Source organism: Haplochromis burtoni, unplaced genomic scaffold, assembly GCF_018398535.1.
Source record: "Haplochromis burtoni strain Fernald_Lab_line unplaced genomic scaffold, NCSU_Asbu1 Contig_48, whole genome shotgun sequence".
NCBI classification, from domain to species: domain Eukaryota; kingdom Metazoa; phylum Chordata; class Actinopteri; order Cichliformes; family Cichlidae; genus Haplochromis; species Haplochromis burtoni.
The window spans coordinates 2,316,835-2,342,954 of NW_024582409.1; the positions used below are offsets into that span (position 1 = coordinate 2,316,835).

At 41.3% G+C, this 26,120-nt stretch overlaps 1 protein-coding gene across 1 annotated transcript in view; it reads left to right on the forward strand.

The window, feature by feature from the left end:
* igsf3 (immunoglobulin superfamily, member 3) overlaps positions 1–26,120 on the forward strand; it is a 78,282-nt gene that overhangs the window by 17,363 nt on the left and 34,799 nt on the right. The window contains exon 2 of the mRNA XM_005921346.3: positions 2,255–2,635. Coding sequence (XP_005921408.1) covers positions 2,255–2,635 — 381 coding nt within the window. The remainder of the gene's footprint in view (positions 1–2,254; positions 2,636–26,120) is intronic.

The following is a 26,120-nucleotide window of genomic DNA, read 5'->3' on the forward strand; positions in this document are numbered from 1 at the left end:
TATAGTATTTCTATAATATTCGCACAGGAACGTAGCAAGGCTTGGTGACCTTACCGGAAGCTACAATGAGATTCCGAACTTTTATCTTGTTTCTATAGTAACACAATAATATCACAACATAATTGTGCTGTTTGAACAATTTAACTTGAGTTTTTTTGCGTTTTGTTTTTCATTTCTCTTTGAAGAAAAGGTCAACCTATCTACAGTGGCTGCTTTCATAATTATGAGGGCGTACAATTTTGAAATCCTTGCCTTGAGGAATGATTATTTTAATCAGTTTTCACTTCAGTCTAACTGATTTCATAGAGTACTAAGGTGAGGGACTCACAATAATAGATTTGTAAAACTTGTTCATTTGTGGAAGGTGTTCAGGAATCTCAGGAAGCAAGGAAAACAAAACGACACACAAGCCCCTCATCTAGATAACGATGCTTGCTCCGACTCTATTGGAAGTACTCTCCTACAGCAAAATCATCGTAACTTTTCCTCCCGTTCATCTACGTTTTGCGGACTCTGCGAGCACGATTTGCAAAAGGGCCTTTGTTTTTCTACAAGATTGACCTTGGTTAGGCAAACATGGGTGTTAATGGACCTGCGCTCACAGTGAATGAAAGGACGGGTGTAGTGCAAGTGTGAGAGAAAGTTACTATGGTAAGAGTGAGGATGTTAAAGTTAAAAAGCTGTTCTAGTGAATTATTAATGCTGAGCATTGTGCCTACAGACACAGCCTCTTACAGACGTTCTTTCTTACATGCACACACACACACACACGCACCCACACACGAAAACACAGCTGCAATCCCCAGTTGCTTGTGCAGACAGGAAACAGCGTACTTGTCACTCTGTCTGGATTTGGGGGTATGTGTAAATGCTCTGTTGTCTCTGGCCCCAATGAGAGGGATGTTTGTAGTTGTTCCCTGAATGGCGAATGTTCTCTGTGTGTGTGTTTGATATGTGTGGTTTTGTGTGTGTGTGTGTGTGTGTGTGTGTGAGTGTGTGCGTGTGGGTGTATAAGGAGTTAAGGCAAACTTCACATATGCTGAACGCCTAAATATAGGCTACAAAGAGTGATAATAATCGGTCTTGACAAGGGCTTGGTTTGCTCGCAGTTTGTTGCAGTCCCCTGTGATGGTTTAGTTCACTAATTATTTTTGTTTATAATGAGAGCAGTGTGTAGCCAGGAGGGAGATGTTTTAAAGCTACCTTCTTAGCAAATGACAGACTAGTAGAATAGCATGGTGAACAATGTTGGTACCGGATAAATCTGTATGATTTGCCCTCAGACATTTCAATGTTAATGTGCGTAAATAATATAACTTTATGAAACTTAATTAATGTCAGTGAAAATGTTAATGGCCACGTATATATTTTGCAGGATATAAAATGCTTAGTTACTCACAGAGAGTTTAAAGACTGGAGCAGCATTGTACATAAACATAAAACACCAAGTTATAATCCCCGCCCCCTAGTGAGTGAGTGAGAATTACTTTTTCAGCTTTATTTCTATTGGTGCTTTCTGGTGGAAGAACTACTAAATATAACAACAACTATTTTCTAAATAGTTTATTTGGCGTTCCTGTCTTAAAATTTCTTGCAACCACTGTGTGTGGCTAAATTTATTATGAACAACATATTGGATACCAATATGTTGTTCATAATAAATTTGTTTGATCATATAAACCCAGCTGATTTATGGGTTTGATTCTAATCCTTTGTCTGCTCACACCTCTACTCGTGATGTGGACTAAAGATTAGGGATGCATCAAGCCAACCAGTGTTTATTATCCGTTTCAACCACAGCTGTAGTCTGTACAGCTTGACACGCATTTTACCAGCTCATGCTGACCTCCGTCCTGACTCCCAGATGGCTGCTTCTCACCACAGTGTAGTACAGCTGCGGTGGTGTCCTTGTGGGGAAGGGTTAACATGCGAATGTGTGTGATTGCCGTGAGCGTGATTAGATTATAGCTGTGAGCTACTGTGATTTTTCTTTTTCGTTTTTCTAAGTGGTTACTGGTGTTCAGAACTCGTTCGGGTGAGTCTGTGTGCACACCTCGACCTTGGTAAGCACACCCGTGAATGCTTAGTTGCACATGTCACACTGTTTCTGTATTCCTGGGAGATGTGGGGGGCATAAACTCTGTTAATGCTAAATATTTAAAGTGCAGTTTTGTAACCTATGCTCTCTCTTTCCTCTCTCCCTGCCTTCACCCTGTCCACTCCTCCCTTGCTCCCACTACCTCTCCATCTCTAGCCGGTGTCGCTGTGGCTCAGCGAGTGGTAACGGTGCAGAGTGGGCCGCTCGTACGGACTGAAGGCTCACACGTGACCATCTGGTGCAATGTGACGGGCTACAAAGAGGGGACGGAGCAGAACTTCGAGTGGTCCATGTACCTCCCTTCAGTACCAGACCGGGAGATTCGCATTGTGAGCACAGCTACGAAAAACTATGCCTATGCCGTATATTCCCAGAGGGTGACTAGTGGGGAGATCTTTGTGGAGAAGCTGAGCAGTGACTCAGCTGTGCTGCACATCACCAAAGTGCAGGCCAAGGACCAAGGTCTGTTTGAGTGTTACACACCCAATACAGACGGGCGGTACCTGGGATCCTACAGTGCACGCACCAACCTCACTGGTGAGTCTCTAAGAGCGCACGTGTACACACAGAACAAGCTTATGCACACACACACACGCAGTCAAACCACATCTCGGTACCACAGGTACTAAAACTGTGTGTAGCTGAGCATGAGCATGCAGCTAATGTGACATCTGTGATACGCATACAGAAACATAATTGGAAGATTTTATACTGAATTAGCATTCAGCTTAGGGAGAGGAGGTTTGCTTTGCACCTTTCAAACAGAGGTTCATTAGCACTAATCTAACCTTTGCAGCAGTGCAGTTTATGTGCCACTTCACAGATATACAGTATTGTGCAGAAGTCTCGAGTCACCCCTCATTTCTTAATATTTTGCTAGGATGGGAACTACGTGCAGCGATTTGAAACATGTACACATAACATCTTGAAAGTCAGCATTTGGTATGAACTTTATTCTTCAACACAGCCTTTCTTCTAATTTCTTTAAATAATCTTCAACAATAGTTCTCAAGGCATTCTTGAGACATTCAAAGCTCTTCTTTGGCTGCCTTCTGTTTCCATTTCCTGTCAAGATGATCTCGAACTGCTTCAGTAATGTAGTGCTCTAGGGAGGCTAGCCCATCGATGAACATGATGGATGATTTCCTCCTTTGTGTTAGGTGCCTTTTTAATGCTTGAATGATTCATAGGTCAGTTTTTAGTGGCTTAACAAACAAAAAAAAAAGCGTTCCTGTGAAAAAGATCGGGTACAAGAACTGGATGGAAAATTGGTGAAAAGGCTGGAGAACTTTTGCTCGAGATCACTAAAAAAATACAAGAAAGTGTGATATCTTGGGACCCAAATGTAAAGACATGTGGAGTGGCTTAAGACTTTTTCACATTACTGTATATTCTACTGCTTTCTGCTAGCAGAAATTTGAAAACTTTAATTTATTAAATCAAATTAGCTAAAAAAAAAAGCAACAAAAAAACATCCATTTTGGCGTAATGATATAACAGTTTGATCAGTGACTGTTAGGATAATTATAATTGTAAAAAAATTATAATTGTAAAAAAAAAGCACCTGCGCACACTGAAACATGCATTGAAAGACTTTCCCCTCCACTACATTGTCATGTATTTCCCACCTGTTTTGAACGGGGGGAAAACCAAGACGCATCCACACAGGTATTCCCACACCACCCATTTATCTATTGCCGTGGGCTCTTTCAGTGTACTGGCAGAATGTGAGACTGTAGCAGTCAGTAGTTTCCCCTCTCCCGCTCCTTATTTTCCGGAGTCATACACACATCTACCCAAAAGGCAGTACTGAAGACACAGCTGTCACTCCATTCCCCCCATAACTTCATGCCTTTATTTCTCTCACGACTGACCTTCCTTTTAAGGTCAAAGCAGATTCCGATGGGATGAAAGCACAGTATCACTGCGAGCTGAGAAATGCAAATATTTGCATACTTTTTGAGTCACCATTGCAAAGACATTGTTTGCCTAGAAGATCAATGGTTAGTTTAGCTTTCTTTTTCGCCAAATAAGTTATTATTAGGACTTCAGTGGTTTGTATTTTCTAGCATGAGCAGTATGATCTGAATGTGGGGCAGGGCTCAGTTGCAGGGCACTGTGAAACAGCAGTGCTGATAGCACATAGTATTTATAGATCAGTGTGTGAGAGAGAGCTAGACAGAGTATGTGAGCGGAGGTGTTGAGGGACTGTTATCTGAGCCTCTTTCTGTGTCTCTAACCTCTTAACCCAGTTTCTAGGGTCAGGGGTACGCAGCAGGGTCTCCATTTCTTCCCCTTTCCTCTACTGTGCTTTTGAGTCCCTGTGTATTCCCCTGGCAGCTGTTTGCCTCCCTGGACCACTGTGAGCAAACAATACCTTGTTCTCCCTCCTCTCACCCTCCTATTTCTCTTCTATAGCACATTCGTCTGGCTTTCCTACTGTCACGTGTCTGTTTCTATTAATCATCAACCCCGGCCCCTTTCTCTAATTTGATCTCCCTCTGATGTATTTAAAAAAACCTTTGCTGATGGTGCCTTTGAGGAATTGTGTTTCAAGGGTAGTGTCAAAGGATGATCGTAAGCAGGGAGTATTATGAAAGACATATAGGCATGTAGGAAGTGAGATAGAAAGGGAGACAGAAGGGATATGTCTGTGTGAGTGTCTGGCAGTGGGGTGGCTGGGTTAATTGTAGGGGAAGAAGGCTGCACAGTAATCTGTGCCCTGAGTACTACTGTATTAAGTCTTACTCAAGGTGATATGTTTCATCCACTGTCATCTTTCTGTACAAAGAGCAGGGAAGGGTTTTAATGTGGAACTTAACACTTGCTGCCTAAAGGGAAGTAGTTTCAGCCATGAACCTGCACATTATTCTGCACGATACTGTGACCTTTTGTTTAACATCTTGTATTGTCTATCAGATGGATACAACAACTGTGTGTTATTGACTACCTGAAATGTGATACCTGCTTCTCTTTTTATCTGGAAGGGGTTGTTTCTTTTTTTTAGAGAGGGGGTAGATAGAAAGTTTGACTTTTTTTCTATCCTCCATGAAGGTAAAGCCATTAATCAGCTGAAAAGGTTTCTCTGCTTGGTCCCAAAAGACCAATATTTCACCTGTGCAAATGATAATTAGCCACCACTGCACACATTCTGGATTATATCCACTAAATTATGGAATGGCTCCAAACCGCGGGAAGATCCTTAGTATGTAGGAGAAAAGGTTAGATTTGACATTTTATTATTTTCCTCTGTGCATTTGGATTGGGAAAGCAGCTTGACTTTGACAGCATAATGTTCTTTCACACCTTTGCTATTTAGAAGTCAGATTCATTTTGCTCTTTTGCGAAAAATGGTACCAGCACAACCGCATCATGGCCCTTTGGAGGAGGTGCTCTCAGTCTGGTTCCAGTTGAGCTCCAAAAGGGTTCGCTCACATCATCTCGATCTAACCCAGCTCGGGCGTACGTTACATATTTGAAGTAACTGTTGCATCCTTGAACATAAAGCAATCTGACTGTTGGAAAAGTTCTATAGATGTAGACAAACTGTAGCATAAAATAAATGTAGATTTTCTGTTTATCCACTAATCAAAAACAGTCTTCCTGTATTTACTTTTGTTGCTTATTTCTGAGACACTTCAGGCCAGTAAGCAGACCGAGTGTACTTCTGTGGGACATTTGTTCACTTGGATTTGTCTTAGTGTGAAAGGATACGAAACCAAGAGGTTAAAGTGTGAAAACACCCTAAAAATATTTTCTTGCCTTTGTTAAACACACAAGCAGAAGTGGATTGTGATCTTGTTTTACATTTGGTTATTTAATGAATTGGTGGTACACTCATCGCAGCTACCTAACTGTGTTAAAATTGTAGATTAATTTTTTTGTTGCAGGGTTGAAAATGTGTGTGGGATGTTTTAGAATTCTGTTAGTGAAATCAAATTTAGTAGTTTCCTATTATGATTCGAGTATTTGCTCCTTTGTGTCACCAATATGAATCTACTAGAGTCATGGTTGAAACATCATCTGTCTTTCTATTCAAGCATGTTGCTTATGATTTTAACTCCTTTAAAAAAACAAAAACAATCTACCATGCTTCTCTGTTTTTACCTTAGTCTGTCTTAGCCAGAGTGTTAAACTTAAGTACATCTAAACACTTCAGGGTTTATTACAGAAGCTTAATCACAGCTGTCTGCATGCACTTCACAGTTGCTGCAGGTTCTCCCACATCTGTGATGAGGTAAACGATTTAGTTTCTCTCATCAGTTAAACAGAAGCGCTGCTCACGTTGTTATATGTTGAATGCTCGCCTGCTGCTTTAAACCTTCAGCTTTCAGTGGGCAGCTCTGATGGGAAGTCTGGACAGCAGCAGATGTAAAGCTCCACATGACTGTTTGACAGAGCAATAATTATGATTCGCACCGCTTTACTAGATTAGCAAACTGGGTTGAGTGAACCACAATTTGCTATGGTCATCACAATAGAGGGTATATGTCGCATAAATGCATAACCATTTTTCCCTTTTTTCTGTTTTTTAATCATGTGCTTTTACTGTAATAATTGTTGTTGTTGTTGTTGTTGTTTATGCATGCTCCACTGTCATTGTCAAATATTACATAAGGCGTGCATTTAACCTGAGTGATGTGAAGCTTTTTAAAGTCAAAGATCACCTGGCATTTCCCTTTGTACACCTCCGTTCTCTTAAGTTGGAGGCTGACTAAGCTCAGTCTGTTTTACTTGGGTGTATGCTCTTGTGTGTGATTTTCTTTCTTTCTATGTGTGTGTGCTTGTGCCTGTTTGACTTCCTCCTACACATCAGATTGCAGAAGAAAAGGACAACAGCCTGACATGGCCGTCACGGTTGTCCTTATCCTACGCACCAGCCTGTGTGCGAGCTTGTCCAACAACTAGCAGAACAACAAGCCCTCGCTGAGACACGCTGCTCTCCATATACCCTCACTGCCATAGAACACACAGGAGTCATTGTGCTGGCACATATACAGATTCTAGCCTCCATGTTTGGCAGAAGCCAGGACTGTAGTAACAGAGTAAAAAAGATGGGTAATCAAAGCCATGGTAAGTTCATGAACAAATGGCTTTCTGTTATTCGCCTTCTCTAAATGAGCGAAAAGAAGAACATGTCCATCTTGAGATGTGTGACATCAGAAAAAAATACATTTGGCAGCAAGCAGTTTTGAGGAAGTAAAAGTTTCAATATATGGTGTGGGGTTTTTTTGTTTTGTTTTGTTTTGTTTTGTTTTTGTTAAAGAAAAATAAAATAAAATAAGAAAAAAAAGGCAGACATAAGGAAATTGGAAAAGAGGGGAATAGGGACAGAAGGAGGCAGTATTGGAAATAGGTAGTGGAGCGATGCTGAAAAGAGTGTGTGACCAATAACTGATGAGCTCTTCGTCTCACTCCGATGTGATTGGTTACGCCTCCTAGAGGCATTACCCACAATACAACTGGTGCTATAGGGGTGCGTTTTTAAATAGTCTCTGCCTGATGTGACTCCCGAGGTTAATGCAGTTACCAACCACCATGCAACTCCTAAATGCAATTAGCCAGCACAAATTGAGGCGTCTGAGAAGGAAAGAGGAAAAAGTAAAAGACTAGAGCTGAGACCTTGGAGATTCCCATTATTCAAATACCGTTGGGCAAAAAAACCCCAAAACAAATTCATAACAAACCGCAGCAAAATACCCAATTTTTCCAGAGTTTTTATTTTGGTTATTTTTATGGCTCATATTTCATTTATTTAATTTCCTTATTTTTTCTGCTGTGTATTCTCTTACCCAGCTCATATTCTGTTCTCAGGCATAAAAATGAACATTATTAAAAAACAAATAACCAGTATTTGAAAGCAAAATGAATCACTTTATAAGTTAAACCATGACTGAACAAATATTAAAAAAAAAAAAAGACTGCCAACATTGCATCTGTGTAAGTGAGTCCATAGGATGCTGAACACTTGTATTTCCTTTTCTATCTTTGTGCGTATGTTGCAGGCTCATTTTTTATTTTCCCAGCTTAGAGATACCGGTGTGTGTTTTGATGTTTTTCCTACATTGTTGAGTTTCCTTCGAGGCTATTTTAGCGTGGTGCAAAGCACAGGTGAATGTCTGTTATCATTACAAGTCTGTTAGCCTGTTTCTATTAATCATAATTCCCCGTACACCGACCAGCCACAATAAACAGCTGATCTGTCACAGTATGGACTTCAAGACACTTCTGAAGGCGCCCTGTGATATCAAATACCAAGGCAGTAGCAGCAGATGGTCTCCTTCAGATGCATGTTTGCCATTGTACACATTCTAGGAGTGGACGGGGTCACCACGGGTACTCTGATCAGTCTTGCGCTCATTAACTGTCACTTCCAGCAGTCTGCAGTCTTTTGCATGCTTTGCAATCTTTTTCTCTCACAGCCACATTTTGCTTTTAGCAGTTTGTGATGTTGTAGCTCTTCTTCTGACCTGCTCTTTGGAGATGTTTTGACCTACGTTTCCAGCTATAACCATTTGTCCCTTTAATGTCCTTTACAATTCCTCTTTAAATATGATTAACTTTGCTTCCTGATGTTTCCCAATGACAAGTACCGTTCTATTAGAACTAATAGTTAGTGAGCAGTGATCCAGGCACAGTCCAGATAATGCATTTATGCAATTATTGGTTTGCAGATTAAACCAATCTGCAAAAAAACATGTTCTGTCCATTGCAGTGCTTATAGGGTCTGAAGGGGAGTACTTCTTCCCCTTTGTTGACCCAGTAATAAAAAAATGTGCTTATGTAGTGAAGTGATGCCCAACAAAGGTCATAATGTGTAGGGAAAGGGGAAAAGAGGAGTGTGGATTTTTCGAAGCATTGCTGAGACTGTGCACTGCTAAAAACATACGTTCCCAATAAGAGTGGCGGGATCATCCCTCTGCTGAGCTCAGCACTGTGCACGTGTCTGATTTGTGCGTTTCCCTGCCTTTCTGTTCGCAGAGGATTCAATGCTGCCAAGCTGCACTCCTCTGCTTCACTTAATGGGATAGACAGAACAAGAAAATGTCATCTCACTATCTTTCGTACAAAGACACCCCCCCTCCCCTGTTTTCCTGTTCTCTATGCTGTCTCCCCATCTGAATCCCGCTCACTCCATCAATCTACAGAGTCAATTCCTACTCCAGACTTCAGCCCCCCCAGCCCATGTTTGTCATGCAGGTATATGGTTTTGTCAATACAGCTGTTCACTGAGCTTTATCACAGGAGAAAGCCGTAAGGGTGATTGAAGCGCAAGATTGTGGAGGAAATCTGTGATTGAATAAAGGCTGATGAGGAAAAATGGGATGAAAAATATGAAGGGAGGAATCTCTTTTTCTTTTCTTTTTTTAAGGGAAGAAGGGAAGATGAAGCCCTGTGTCGAAAATAAAAAAGAAGAGTAAAATGTTTGCCTGTTTGGGGGAAAGGGGCGAGTAGGGGAGAGAAAGAGCAGATGAATAGACAGGGGAAGCTGTATCTCTGTGTCTCTTGGTATTGATCGGGAGCACAGGCCTGAATGTGACTGGAGCTTTTTATCTCTTTTGTCTCTCCTTGCAGTGACACCTAAATTTCTTTCCTTCCCCTCAGATTTGCCTTAACAGCCTTCTGTTTCTTTTTATAATTAGATTTCCTTTCCTTCCATTTGTGCACGCCTCTTGCACTTACACAGATCTTCTGGTCTTTGTGTGAGTCAACCAACACAGTGAAGGCATTCCTTTTGTGACCTTCAAATGGCTTTTTTGGCGGGTTAAATTTGGTTTTCAGGCTAGTGCAAAGGTTGTCAAAGATTTGGCTAAAAAGTTAAAAGGAAAGGAGCTAGGCAATGCATTATGACTAAGTGTGTTCAGAAACAGAGAAACGTGTGTATGTGTGCGTATGCATGCACAAACTGGCTCTAAGCTACCGACCAGGCAGGACTCCAGATGGAAAGAGATTTTATCACTGTGGCTGGCTTGCAATTTCTTGCACATCTCATCCACTTTAGCGGACGGGGTTTCCTGCTCGATAACATTACTGCCACTCTTACCCACCATACGCAGACACATTTATGCATGCACACTGGAAACGCAAACACAGCCACAGTCACACACTGTAGTGAGCTGTCAGTCAGGACAGATGTCGCACCCATAATTGAGTCTGAGAGGGATGGTGCTGTAGTGCTCCCATTGGAGCACACGCTTTCCACTGAACATCAGTGAAGAGGGCTTTAACAACCCGGTGGATCATCGTGTTAGACAATACAACCACTGAATAGAACGTGTAGCACTGAGTATAATAGTGCTGCATAGGATACCTTGATTCTCTGTAGTCATGTAGGACAAGTCGGACTTTATTGTATGTACATGTGCAAACTGTGTAGTGGGTAGATAAAAATGATTCCGAAATTATATTTTCCTACCCATCTATGGCTCTTTAAAACTGGCAGTTAAGCAACTACATTTTAAATTTATCTTCAGACCTTTCCCAAAACAGTCAAGATCACATATGTCTTTCTGACACTAGGTACCGCTCTAAGATGCCTCTTAGGTCCTGCCAACTGTCTGACACTCGAGTGACTTTGAAACACTGAATAGACGCGTTCAGTTAGAAAGCAGTTTGGATATCGGACAAATTAATTGTGTACATTGCCAAAGTCACAGAAGACCAAACTAATGAGGTTGCCGATACTAACAGTTCCAACATTTTAGACTCAAATGCAAGCGGATCAAACACTGGAACCTGACTTCCATAACATTATTTTTAAAGAAGGGATCTAAAATTGGTACGGTCTAAGTAAACAGGATAACGACCCTGACTCAAAATAGTGTTAAACAAACGAATAAGAAGAGAATAGTTGTTTAAAAAATACAATCATGTTTTCTGTACACAGTTTAAAACAGCAATTTTATATTGGGAACATTATGATAGCTGGGCTCAGTTCACACCACTCTACCCTATTACAGTGAGTACGGTAAGATTTGGACCAAATCAGGTCCTGGATCTTGTAAGGGACTTGCTGTACCTGTGAAAACTACTAAGGTGCAAGATGGGCCAGCTATTGCTGTTACAAAGCTGAAAACCATCATTGCCTACAGACACATTTTGAGACATTCACTGCCTTGCAGATTTTGACTGTAACACTTACAAAAATATTAACGATGTCAGTGGTGCTCTGCATTTAGCTCATTGCCCTACACCACTGAGTTTGGCAGATGAGAAAGGATTTCGTGTGTCAACAAATTAGAAAACCATAAAATGCATGTTTGTATGCACACAAATGCATGTGCACGTGGATGCACATGCATTTGTGTGTATTAATGTTTATGTAATGGGCTCAAGATACTCCACCGTTCCTCTGGTTGATTTGATTAGCTTAGCTAAGCGCTAACCCTCAGGGGCCTGCTGCCTCCTCTGCGAGATTAACGGAGCACAGTCACCGTTTGAATATGAATTCATCATAAATATGGATGTGAATGAATTTGCTAATGAGTGGTTGTATTCACGTTGTTAAAATGTGTTGGTAAAGAGTGGAACTTCTAGTGTAATATCCTCGAGCAGTCACACGGTTCTGAGTGCGTTCCAGGATGCTTCTGCTCCATTGTTTAAAGTTGGCGGTTGGTTGGAAGCCTCATTTAAAAAAAAAAAAAAAGGGGGGGGGGGAGGGACTTTCTCACTTCAGTAACCCCTTTTAATATGGATGCACACCACCATCCAAATGTATTTACACATTATTTTATGTACAAGAGCATACACAAATACTGGCATTTACGGCCTGCCATGTGGCAGGGCATAACACTTACACAACTGTAAAAGACATAACGTGTCCTGTGTGTGCAATGGCAGAATAGTTGCATTGTTGAGTTACTCTTTACTCCACCCATATAAATTTTTCGTGCTCTGCCAACTAATCTTTGGCAACGATCTTACCATTTGTGCAGCACAACTGGCTGTAGTAGCAAGCACAGAAGCTACACTTCACGGGACTGGGCCTCCATGCTGATGGCTCATACATAGCATCAAGCATGTGGAAGAAAGACCACGCAGGATAAGAAGCTGTAGATTATGTTAAGTATCAACTTAATCAAAAGGCTCTAACAATGTTATCTGCACAGAGCAAGTTGACAGGGATGTTGCACTACTTTAAGTTTTCATGGGTAACCTTGTCGTTTATAGTTCTGTATACTCTTAGCTGTCCTTATTGACAGGCATATGCAAAGGACGGTTAAAGGAGATGGGGACTAAATGGATACCGGTTTAAAGATTAGCATCACACCCACCTCATTAGCATACTAATCACGGCCTCGTTATTTGCAATGGGAAACAGAGATTTAGTTAAAATGTCTGATGTAGTGGATTTGAGTGTAGGATGAATGCCACGGGCTATTTTTTTAAGTGCTGGTGTAGAAGTGAAAAATAAAAGTAGAGAAGCCCGGGAGGCTTAACTCAATTTAGTGAAGCAGCACCGAGGCAAGCAAGCTCATTGCCTTCAAATTCCAACTCGGGGACAAAACACTATCTTAAATCTGCTGTACAGATTCTAACAATGTGTACACACACACACACTTGCAAGTATCTAAAAGCTTTTGTAAGTACGGACTGACGCTTCACACATGAGCAGACAGAGGCAGTCGGTTTCTTCCTCTCAGTTGACCTCAGAGCAGACGACAAACATATGCTGCCACCTGTGCCCCGGTGCCTGGGTGGCCACCTTGGGATGTGTGCGGAAAGAAGTGGGTGTGAGCGTGTGGGTGTGTTGCATGTGGGTGAGAGAGAGTGAGAGGAGCAGGGCTGGCACATGCCTAATTTCCCTCAGTGCTGGCAGCTCATACAGACAGTTGCTCCCTCATCTGCTGCCCTGCTGGATGGGTGCCTAGTGATTGAGCACTGCCCACCTCCCTTTGTCACCCATCTCCTTCAGTGATACCATTTCTGAAATGGTAACAGAACACGTGTACAGTTGCTAAGACTTTTCACCACTAATAGACCCTGACTCTGTCTCTAGCTTGATTCAATGTGGTGATACAGGAGCCACGAAGGAGGAGCCAAGCAAAGGCTCTAGATGACTATTCCTGGACTTGTATGCCAGTATATGCTTTTTAAGCGAGAGGGAGTATGGAACTGGCCAAAAAACAAGGCTTTGTAGTCTGATTAAAAAGCACTGATATCTCTTGCAAGGCTTATACATGCACATACACACACTAGAAAACAGAAATGGTCAGATGGCTGGGGCTATAACTGGTTCTATCCTCAGGGAAGTCTTTAATTGGTCACAGTGCTTTACCATCTGGGGCTGGAGTGACGATGAAGGAAAATGGTGGGAGCTCCTGTAAGGCAGGAGTAGAAAATGCAGCTAGTGCAGGACAGGGATGGAGCCTATTAGTTTTAATACTTCCACCTCCAGTAATATTGCAATCATAATATGCTTGATGAAAGCCACTTGTAGTGTGCAAGAGGAAAAGGTGCGTGAATAATTGCGCATGTTGTATTCCTTTGCCCGGGTGCACTCATGTGTGCCTGTAGGTAGACAGAGTATTGCGTGGCAGCATCTGTGTTTGTGTGTAGAAGTGCGCTTAACTCTGGGATGTTATTGGCCGTCAGAGCAAAAGCCTGCACATGTGCTAACAACCTTCAGGACAGTAGCAACGGATAAAAACTAACAAACCCTCACTGGGGTGCTGTCTGTTTGTATTTCTTGTTTTCCGGGTGCAGAGTGTTTGCTGTAATTCATGTTATTTGAATACATGGCCAGATGGAAGATATTAAAGGAAGCGTATGACAGATGGAAAGACATATAAAGTTGGTCTTTAGCTGATGAAGAAGAGAAACATGGAGAAAGCGGGGGGGGAGAGGAGGTTGATACCGAATCGGGAAGGGTGGGGTAGAAGGAATATTTCATGTGTTTAGGCATGATGAGTAAATCTTTGATGCTCTAAAGGATTTCAGTCAACGATAGCTTTGCACACAGCTCTTCTCAAACGCTCTTAGGAAGATTTGTCTTTCATACTCCCACCTCTCTTCAGACTACCCCTCCTCTCACGCCTTGCCTTTTAATCTCTTGCTTACTCTCCATCTTCCATACTCACTCACTCACTCAGGCTCATTTCCTGGCTGGTAGTGAGGTAGTGTCATATTTTGTGCGTATGTATGCGCTCGTGTGCCCGTGCGTGTTCCTGTGCATCTTAGTTAGTCTTAAATCCCCCTCTTCTGCCTTTGTGTAAACACCGTTTCATATTTGAAACACCGTGGATCCCTTTCTTATCGCAAAATTCAGCCTTTTAACTCTACGTCACCGTTCTCCCGCCACAATAACAAAGCCCACTCTTTCACTCACTGCCCGTCTTTCTTTTCTTCTCCCACTTTCTTCTTTTGTTATTCCACTCCCTCTATACCCGTGCTGTACAGCTCAAGAAAGTGAACAAATTCACATAAAGCTCATAAAAGCAAACTAGCGAGATACACCGGTGAATTTATACCAGACAAAACTGAAGAAAGAAATTAAATAAATGAGCAGAGAAAGACAATGAACACAGATGATTCCACACAGGAGCCCACATGGTACAATTAAGCAGTTAACATTAATTCATGCTCTGTGGCACGTATAATAATCCCGAGCATGCCTTCTTGGTTCTGAGGAAAAGATCTAAGTGTCTTTGAAAGAGGGTTCACTGTTGGGTTGGGGTGCTTGGATTTTTTAAGGCCACAGTTTCAGTTCATTAAAAAGATCAAATTGAATACATTTTTAAAAAAAAATCTTTTTACCCCAGGCATAATCACTTGATCATTGCTGGATTGTAAGTTTAACTCCATAATTCTGATTATTATTTATATTGTTATTCATACTTTATATTGTGGTTATATTTCCAGCTCAGTTGAAAATCTTTGAGAAATCTTTTAAATACCGCAGCTTTCACCAGACTACCAGTGCTGTGTTCCTTTCTTAGACAGCGTAAAACATGGATGCAGCTTCCAGCCAGCCAAAAACCCCCCCAAAAAAACAGTCTGTAAGTGTCTTAAACCTGCAGTCTATCTGAAAGCCTTCGGGTGGAAATAGCTGTGGCTGCAAAAAGACTTCCGATGTCTATGGGAAAACAGCTTCCTGACTTGACCTCTGTAAACAATTTCCTGCTGAGTTTATTGGCCTGTTTTCTGATTCTGATTCTGTTTACTCATTCTTAGGTTATAGCAATGAAAATTGATAACAGATTTTTTTATTCTGGGCATACTGCCTTAAAAAGGTGCCTTATCTGTTATAATATTCATGCGCACATTGGCCAACAATTTAATCGATAAAAACCAACGAGCAAGCAGTTTTACAGCGAAACCCGCTCCTCCACCTCACATTTGGTTTTTCTTTGTGAAACTGCACTGACAGAGGTTTCAGAGTGGGACTTCAGAAACCAGTGGATGATGTTTTTCTTCTACTGTCTGTGGTTCCTGTTACTTTAGAAATTGGAGCTGGGAGGGATGCTGTTTTAGTAGTCGTAGTAGTAAACTGGAGTCTTCCAGCCCTCACAGGCACTAAACTTTTCTGCAGCACATTCACAAATAGAACCTTCTTATTTCTGTCCTTATTTAGACACACACCACAGCAGTGGTATTACACGTTACGAATTCGACAGTTTTATTGGACAACTGTTTACATTCACTGCTGCCGTCTTCAACTGCAGTGTGAATTTGGACATTAAGATCAAGATAAAACTTCTGATTTACCACACACGCCTTCACATTGATAACTAGTATGAGCATCATTCGCACAAAGCTAATTAGTGTATCATTACATACATATAGATGCTAACTGCTATTTCTCAAATGCTATTTCTCAACTTTTATGTACACACATGCTGTTTAACCAACAATATTGCAAGAGGCTCATAGTTAAAAAGTGATCTATTTTAACAAAAAGCAGATAACATTTGTTCCATTTTAGCCATAGCTGTTGCATAACCCTCCCCCTGATTCGTCTCTGTTAACATTCATACACTGAATTGCTGCTCTTAACTTTTTCAAGGTGTGTATGTCCTGACACCTCTATTAGTCATGTAATGGAAGCTCAACTCGAGGAGCAATGTGGAGGCAGCAGGTGGGGCAGAGGTGTAGGTAGAGGGTTATTACAAGAAGGGAAGACTACAACTCACAAGCGACCGTGGACGTTTGTACTGCAAATTCTATCAGAACCCCTGTGGTTGTTGCACAGATGGCAGGAGATTCATGCTTTTGGAAAGCAACTCATGGTATGAAGTACGCAACTTTGATATTATTTTTTTCTCAATTTTAATGTTGATAAGCATCATGTCCGTTAGCGCTGTGCATGATTCAGTGACCCATCACCGCTGAGTCACAGCTCTGGAGGAAATGTTTGGGCACACAGAGGGAAATACCTCAGTCACTTATCCCCATCTATGTGTGTCAGAGAGCAGCTGTTCCCTCAGGCTTGACGTTCGGTGTGTTTAGGTGAGTTTGTAAGAGAGGGAGAAAGTAGAGAGTGAGAGAGAGTGTGAGAGACCGCCCATCTTTGATGTGCCTGTCCCTTCCACCTTTAGGTATAATGAGCTGAAATAGCTGCAGGGGCTTCGCTCTGTTTCTCCATGTCTGATTTCTTTTTGCACAGTGTCATACGGAGAGGATGCCACTCATTAACTAGTTTAGAATACACAAGAATTTAAAAAAAGAATTGATAATTATGTGATGTAAAAAAAAAAATAGATTAAAGTGGGATCGAGATGCCTTCCTGTTTTGAAAAAAAAAAGATGAGCTGGAGGAGTAAGTCAACTAAAAAAAGAAGGAAAATAAGTGATAATTAGGTGCTGACAAGCAACTTGTCTAACAAAGGAAACTCACCAGATCGTGTGGTGGAGAGGGCATAAGGGAGTAAGGGTTTATAGTGAAGGTGTTGGTGTGTGGCTAGAATGAAACTTGAGTGAGGAGAAAAAATGGGACAGAGCCCAGACATGCATGGCAGAGAGAGAGACAAAGGAATGCTTGAGAGACCCCTTTATTAAACGAAGAGGCCTTTTTCCTTTCGGTCACCATGACCTTTGTGTTACAGCGTATGGCACACATTGACGCTCAAACACCCACCCAGAGTGATGTTCCAATAGCGGTAGAGCACCGACTCCTCACTGAAAATCTCATAACAGCATCTGTAAGATCTCTCATATCCTCTTACCCCTCTCAGCTCACCCCCCTGATTTCTATTTCATCTCTCTTCACATTTTTAGAAGATTGGATTTGGTGTGATATAATAGCGCAGTGCGGAGGCCTCTTTGATCGGTCAAGATAGTGTGAGATATTCCACTCATAGTCGATAATTTGCTTTTCAAATCAGGCACTAATTTGTTGTCTGCTTTAATAATTTTTCTAAATGAGGTTTTTTTACACTACAGGGCTGCAATTTGTCAGCTGTGATAATAAACAATGGTTAATGCATTCATTACAATATATGAATTATATTATTTCTGCACTCAGCTCAGAACATGCAATGTGTTCATCTGCAGAGGATATAATGATAGTTAACAGAAGTTTGATACATTTCTTTTTAAACAGCACTTTGATGATTCAGAAATTCTGTGCGTGCTTATGAGCTCAGAGATGATGTTGATACACTTATCTGGTAGTAAACACTATGAAAAACATCATGTTTTCTGTTTTATTGAAATTATGCTTTATATATTATATTGTATTGGAAAACATATATATATATATATATACACACACACACACACACACACACACACACACACACACACACACACGTTCATTTTATTAAAAAAAACATTTACATGTCTCTGACTTTAGGTTTATCAACTATTTGATTTACAAATGTGGTGTTCAGACTTCCTGAGAACAGGAAAGCTGCACACAGGCAGTAGGACAGTACGCTCTCCACTGAGGAGCTGTAGAAGGCCAGCAGCAACTTCCTCAGGATGTGTGGCTACCGCTGGGCCTTCTTTACCAGGGCGTTAGTGAGATCACTGGAGATGTGGGTTCCCAGGAACCTGAAGGTGAAGACAGATTCCACTTGTTCTCCATATATAAATTCTAATTGTATTCTAATTTTTGCATCATAACTTTTGCACTGTCCACTTCCTGCTGTGACAAAACAAATTTCCCACGTGTGGGACTAATAAAGGTTATCTTATCTTATCTTAAAGAGAGAGGAGTAGACCCGTCTGTGTCTCCTAAAGTCCCTTATGAGTTCTTTTGTTTTAAGGATGTTCCCCTTCAGGTTATTTTCTGAGCCTGATGAGCCCAACCACGGTGGTGTCATTGGCGTGCTTGATGATGACGTTCGTTGGGTGGGTTGGTGTACAGTCATATGTGTACAGGGTGTAAAGTAGAGGGCTGAGAAGGCAACCCTGCTGGGATCCGGTGCTGTGTGACAGCGGGGGCCAAGTCTGACTGATTGAGGCTACGTCCACACTAATGCGTTTTTGTTTGAGAACGCATCGTTTTCTCTCCGCTTTGGCCTCCCGTCCACACTGAGAAGGCGTTTTCCTCAAGGAAAAACGAACGCAGCGTATTGGAAACGCTCTCGAAAACGCATATTTCGAAACTGAGCTGTCCCGTCGCAGTGTCCCGACGCTGAAAAACGCAGACTTTCTAAAACGATGACGCATTTTAGGCATGTGATGCAGTCATGTGACCAATTAAACATAGATAGCGGAGTGCATTATACAGCAGTTGTTTTGATTGCTCTCAATTTTGACAGCCCTAAAAAAGATTAATATCAGTCTATACATGCTCCAGATAGCTTTTCTTCAAATTCTTTAATTCTCACTCGCTTTTGTGCATGCGCAGGAATGGAACGTAAGCGTTTTCGGTTGTTTCAATGTGAACGCACAGCTCTGTGAAAACGACTGAAAACGCTAGTGTGGATGCGTTTTCAAATCTATCCGGGCTAGTGTGGACGTAGCCTGAGGCCAGTTGGTTAGGAAGTCTGATCCAGGAGCAGCTAAATATGGGGGGGTCTGAATGTGGTCCAGTTTGGTGGTGATAATGTCTGGGATTATAGTGTTGAACACTGTAGTATACAAAGAGCATCCTCATGTAGGTCTTCCTGCATCATCAGGCTGTGTTTTAATGACCTGGGTGCTTGGAGGAGTTTGTTTCCTAAGGGGGATGTAGTCAAGGATGAGGAGCAAAGAGAGACGGTCAGATTGTCCTAGATGGGGGAGGGTTGTTACTGTGTAGGCCTGCTTGATGTTGCTCTACACATGGTCCAGTGTCCTGTCCCCGTGGTAGGACACTTAACAGATTTCAAACATACCTTATTAAAGTCCCCAGCAACAATATGGACACCCTCTAGGTGCTCTCTCTGCTGTTTACTGATAATGTCATGATCCTGGGCCATGTTGGCCCAGCATTCTTAGTTTTCGTGTGTTTTAGGTTTTGTTCTTTATTTATGCCTTGGTTTCTAGGTTGTTCTGTTAAGGTTAGGGATGGGTATTGTTTAGGTTTTATCCGATACCAGTACCAAACTGGTACTTTTGAAACTGTGCCGGTGCTTAAACTGTGCTCAAACCGGTGCTTGAACCGGTGCTTAAAGAATGGAGAACAAAAAATTGGTCCAAAAACCTCTCATGTTCAGCTGTTTTTGTTTTTTGTTTTTTTTGTAAAAAGATAACAATGTTAGCCTTTTCTGCAGCTATAGGGGATTTATGGCATCACGCTTGGCTGGAAGCAGTGCTTAATCAATGGAAAAAACAAACTTTGTCCAAAAACCTCTCATGTTTAACTGTTTTCCACTTTTTCTTTGGTCATCTAGCTTTTTTGGCCAGGGTGAAGGGAGTATCTGCCATCAAACAAGAAGACAGCCGCATATAACTACAACTGTGTTTGTTAGTTCACCTTACATGCATTAATGTAACTCAACGTAAATTACACATGAACAACATTAAGCTACTCGCCCAGAGAAGAACAGCTGTTGCTGCCATCATCATCCGTCATCATTTCTGCTACACTGGCAGGGCTAGGGGCCAGGACTTTTGTCTTCGGGTTTTTTGCGGATGTTGCTAACTCCGGGTCAGATAACAGGCACCACACCCGCAGTAGATATGCACGATGTGAGGTCTCGCAGCAAGCTATGAAATACGACGCATTTCTCGGCTTTTAACAAATTGCTATATGTCACCAGGTGTTTCATCAGATTTGAGGACTTGCCTCCTTTGCACTGCCGGTATCCCGGTACCCATCCCTAGTGAAGATGTTTCTTATTTGATTACCCCCTGTGTACCCCTGTGTGTATCTGTGAGCCCTCGTTTCCCCATGTTTTCCCCAGCCCGTTATGTCCGTGCTCTCTCTCCTCCTGTCTGAACCTCTGTGTACTTCCTGTTTTACTTTGACAGTCTCTCGTCAGTATGCGTCATGTTGTGTTCACTCCTGCCCTGTCTCATTATGATTATCTGTGTCAGCTGTCTCCCCGTGTGCTCCCACTTCCCTCGTTAACCCTCTGTGTATTTATGTCCGCATCTCCCTCAGTTCTGTGTCGCGTTCTCCTTCATTCATGGCTGTGTGTTTCTCTGTGTATTACGTTATAGTTTCCCAGTTTAGTTCGTATGGTTTTGCTCTCCAGCAATAAAGCTGTGAATTTTGAGTTCATTCCTGCCTCCGTGACTTTGTGATTGGGTCCTCATCCAGCCTGCACACAGCCGCAATCATGACAGATAATAAGTTGCATTAGGGTGACGTAAACAGTCAGTACTGCACGTTTCTGTTTCCTTAAACCGAAACTCCCAAAATTTAGTTGAGAAGCCTGTGTGAGCTGCAGATGAGCCTGTCAGTCACAGCTGTCACAGGACACAAATCTTTAAATCTTATTAAGGTAGAAATGATTTCCAAAATCACCAGCAGAACACTCAATAGATGACCCAAATTACTTTTTTCTTTTTTTAAAAAACAATTATTGATTTAGCAGAAAAGTATCACTTTTTTTAATAGGAGACAATTGGGGAAAAGATCAAGCAGCTAGTCATTGCGCTTCCATCTTCAAGACAGGGTAGTAACAGCTTGAGCACATCCCTAATCCCTAATTCTAACCCTTACATATGGAATCCAGTCTCATTAATCTGTATGCCTGAATTTATGTTGATGCTGATGATGCAAAGGAGTTCTGAAAGACTTTAAAACAGATATTTTTAGAATGACTTTTTTATAAAGGAATTTTGTTGGGTTAGGAAAGTTTGCAAAGCCCTTGTTCGTTCAGTTTTTCCCTTAAATTTGCCAACACACCTTTTGCTACTGGATGGTTTTCTAAGCTGTTGCCACCACATGACCTGAAAACCAAAAACAAACCATGCTAGTAACAGAACAGGAAATATATTTCCAGAAAACTATTAAATTAACATTTTACATGGAACAAAAACTAGTAAAACAATGTTCTTTAAAAAATTCATGGAACAAAAAAGTATAGCACAGAAACATAATAGTTTCCTTGGACAAGATATTGTAGGCCTGTGTTGTATAACATATGAATATGCAAAAACAAAACAGAATGGGTGGAAGGAGCTTGCTCCATATCTAAGATTCAATTAGGTACAGCTCTCATCTGATCAGAAGCTTATGTTGTATTATGGATGTGCCCCCTGCTGTGGACCCAGATCCCAAAATGACAGGCTTTGACTCCTGTCTTCTTCTTCTTTCTTTTTTCCACATGCTCCCCCCTCCTCTTGGATAAAAAGGGCTCTTGTGTGTCTCTTTTTCCCGTCCAGTCCTGATCCGTTCTCTGCCCTTGCTTCCTTGTTTTGTTCTGTATCGTGTCCTTACTATCAGTGCAGGCTCTTGGGGACTATATGTAGGCCTGAGTTTGCTAGTTGTGCAGTGTTTCATGAACTTCCTTGATTATTTTTTCTAGACTCCCGAGAGAGTGCACTCGGTGTGTTTTTGTTTGTTTGTTTGTTTTAAATTTTGTTTTGTTTTGTTTTTGGTGCACTTGAATGGTGCATTGATACTACTTAAATATAGGCTACAAACACAATAATTTATTTATCATGTTTTTTGTTTGCTTATTTTTTTACTTCTTGCTGTGAAATAACAAAGCATTGATGCTGATCCATGTGGTTGGCTGTATCAAGCAAAAGAGCATTGTCCCTTTGTTTGTCTTTGCTTTTTTGCTCGATTTTCTTCTTTGTCTTCATCTTGCTGTCTTTCTTTTTCCTCCCACTTTACTCTCTTATCTACTCTCTCCCATTTTCTTAGTTGAACCTCTTCATCCCTCATTCTGACTCATCGACAGCTCCACAGAAAATAACAAAGGAGTGGAGGATGTGAATGGGCAGGATGTTGGGTAATAGGAATACGAAAGACAGGTGTAGGCACAGCTTCTGTATTTAAATCTCTTTTTCCAACTTCCTGACCCGGTATGCCTGCAACACAAGCAGGCATACTGGGTCAGCAAGTGACGTCTGTTCAGCAAGGAGGTTGGACTTGCATGAAGTGGAGCGGCGGCTCGCCCACTTGCTTTGTTTTCCTCTCAGCAGTACTCTTAGTTTCAGAGAGTAATTAACAATAATTACCCTACTGGCTTTGCCAAATGGCCATTTGCTTTGCAGCAACACATGCACGCACACACATCCACTCACACACTCACTCTCTCTCTTAAAGCTTTTACCCACTGATAAGTGGTAACCATTTCAGCTGTGTCTAAATATCTCTAGTGCTACGTCTTGCAGTACACTTGTGATTGACATACAATATAGTGCCAAAGGTATGTATGATCACACTTTGTTTGCTTTTGGGGTTTGTTTGTTTGTTTCATTTATTTATTTATATATTTTGGTGTGTGTTTATATAATTAGTTTCAGCTTAGCTGTAGTCATGCTAGGGAAAATGATGATTGGTGTCCACGGCACAACCAAAATGATTGCGACTGTGTGCAATCACCTTACAATCTCCCTACTTTTGAAAAGGTTAATTCAAAGATGACGACCAGATATCAGACCATGTTTAGTCAGTTGCCATCTTCAAACCGTCTTTGGGGCATTAAGATGGCAACAGAAGAGCAATAAGATGGAGTCGGTCTACAACCAGTTTTCAAATGAATGGGGTCAAGTTGGTAATTGCATGCAATCTGTTTGTGATAATGTACTGTGATGAATTGCAAATCTGTTGCCGTCTGTTGCTAGTTACATCAGATTTATAGTGGAGGCTGTGGGAACTCACACCGGCGGACTGCACAAAATCCACACATAGGGCACAACTCCGAGATTGGGCCAGTTTTGCACTAACAAAAGAATAAACTGTTGGCTTGGCAGCATGCTGCAGCTACTGCGATAGGCTGATAAAAATGAACAGCCACACTCTTGAGTTAGAAGGTCAACCCTAATCTCACCATCATTTAAAGCAGGAACGTGTGGTCCATGATGCTGTAAAACATGTTTTGTTTGTTTACAAAATAAACAAAAAAATAATGTGCTGTGCTGCAGGAAAGCATAAAAAAATCAAACTGTTTTCTTAGAAATCTACTTTAGTGTTATTTTTATTAATTCTTTAAACTGACAACACATTGTGTGTTGCATTTAGATATTATTTCAAATTAAACACAGATGGTAAAGGCAAAATTGGTCAAATATCAGTAAGATAGGAGATTTGATTCCGGCATGTTGAAATATTTGTATTGCTGCATTTGACTCAGTGTCTGAAAAGGAAAGTGTGATGCTGGGAACATTGTGCCGAGACTAATCTAATCGCACTAACACAATCCAGCTAATAAATGCATTTTGACAGACACATGTTATGTAAAAGCGCCTATCGAAGGAAGTAAAAGACAGACAAGCGCGCGAGAGAGAGTGAGATGTTTTCACTGTGTGCTGATCTCTGTGTAGAAATATGACTAAGAGCCTAAAACACTGGAACCCGCTTGACTAACTTTAAAGAAGAAAACAGGATGTATTCTTGTTTCTGTCTTGCATTGGGATTCTCTTCCTTTCTCTCGTCAATGCCCTGTGGAGTTCAGCTCAGTTCTGATATGTTTCAATAAAACACCAATATTACTGTGGAGCAGAACGTGCAGTTCAGCTCTAAATGCTCAGAGGTGAGCACTGAGTAAAGAATGACGGGGCACAACTCACAGCTTTGAGCTATCCAACTGTGCCAGTTACGCACTCTTTCTGATAATATCTCCCCCTCTCATTCCAAGTAAATACACACTTTTAGCAGCAACTATCACACACGCATTGGCCGCAAAATAAGACATGCTGTTTGGTGTTACATTTAGTTCAATTTACAGTAAATTGCCTGCCACAAACCTTAATAACTGACATTTGGGTGTTTCGTTATTGGATTGAGCAGACCAGTTGCGCTCATTGGCACAGACTGACTCGACTGATTACAACATGTTGGCAGTGTGTCTGCATTCATAAATTAGATGGCAATTATCTGTTTTAGGCTGATTGTAGTCAGTCGGACTGAGACAGGTTGCCGCGCAGCGGGTGACCTGGGCAATAACCTTGTAACCAAAACCCTCAACCTCTGGGTGACCAGCTGGTCTTCTCAACTATTTGCAATCAGTAATGACAACAGTGAGTCAGGCCTTATTACTAGCCAGTAATTCAATCCTGAACGGAAACTGTTCATTAGAACCACAGTTTGATCTTCCAGCTACACTTAAGGCATTGGGATTAGGAGCACAACACTGATGATGATGATGTGGGTGGGACAAGTACTACCGCTTCACTTTCCCACCCAGATTTTATCATGCAAACATGTTTCTGTAACGTTTATGACTCTGTACAATGCCTCAAAGAAAAGCTGAAGATGTCGCACACTGGCACCCATGATTTAAAAATGATATCTTTGTGCGTGTTTGCAGGAGTTATTTTATTTGCTGAATAGAAAGCAGGCCTGCTTTTGTGAGGACTGAAGATTTTTCTGTATCTTCCAGCATGGAGTGCTGAATGGTTGGATCTTTGCAATCCACAACAACTCTAATATATAGGGGAAAAGAACAACAACAACAAATGCACAACACTGCTGTTTGATTTGCCGTTGGTGCTTTCTTTCGGTGAGATATCTTTTCTGGTCCTGTTACTTCCAAACCCATCCTAAAATGTAAAGATCAGGCTTAATAAATTATCATCTATTTTTCCATGTGTCATCTTTGTGAAATCCTTTTCCCCATGGTGGTGTGTCCCCATGTCACCCCCCACTTCTATCTCTATGTGACTGGACTTAAAAGGCTAGCTTGGGGGATGACAACCGTCACTCACATCAGAGAGCTGAAAGAGTAGGAAAAGATCTGGAATGGAGGGAGATGAAAGTAAAAATTGCAGATGAGGTAAAGCAGGAAGAGCGTAGTTTTAAAGATTTATCGAGGATTGACAGCTTCGCTGCCAGTCAAAAAAGAAAAAGGATAAGAAATGCAAACCATCCACACATGAAAACCTTCATCTCAAAATGCAAGATTACCTGATTCACTGGTGAAAAATGCATTTTTTGGAAATCCAGTCTCCGTCAATGTTTTGCAGAGGGTGGGGGGTATCTGAAATCCTTCACAAACCACTGAAATGTTTATTCATCCTATGATAATAAAGGCTGATTTGCAGGGAACACATGCAGAGTGTTTTGCAGCTGAGAAATGACTGAATGTGATTTTTGATGTTTTGATGTTAATAATGAATTGAAATGAGTCACTCTCATCAATGTCAGCCTTGTATCTCTGGTAGTTTTACCGGGGTTAAAAGAGAAATTCTTAAAGTTTATGAATATCTGAAAAGATATTTTCTTATTTATAATATTTATAAACATTTAAATTTCAAATTTTAGTATGTGAGTGTTACATGTGTTTGTATTAATCCTATTTGAAACACAGCAGCTCATGAGTCACATTTCTATATCAAGCCACTCCTGAACTAGAGATAACATCAGAAGCATCTTATCGAGGCTAAGGAGAAATAGAACTGGACTGTTGCTCAGTGGTCAAAGTCCTCTTAGAGGAAAGTAAATTTAGCATTTCTTTTACAAATCTAGGTCCCAAAGTCTGGTGAACGCAGGGAGAGGCACAGTATACCGTCTGTTTGAAGTTCAGTGTGAA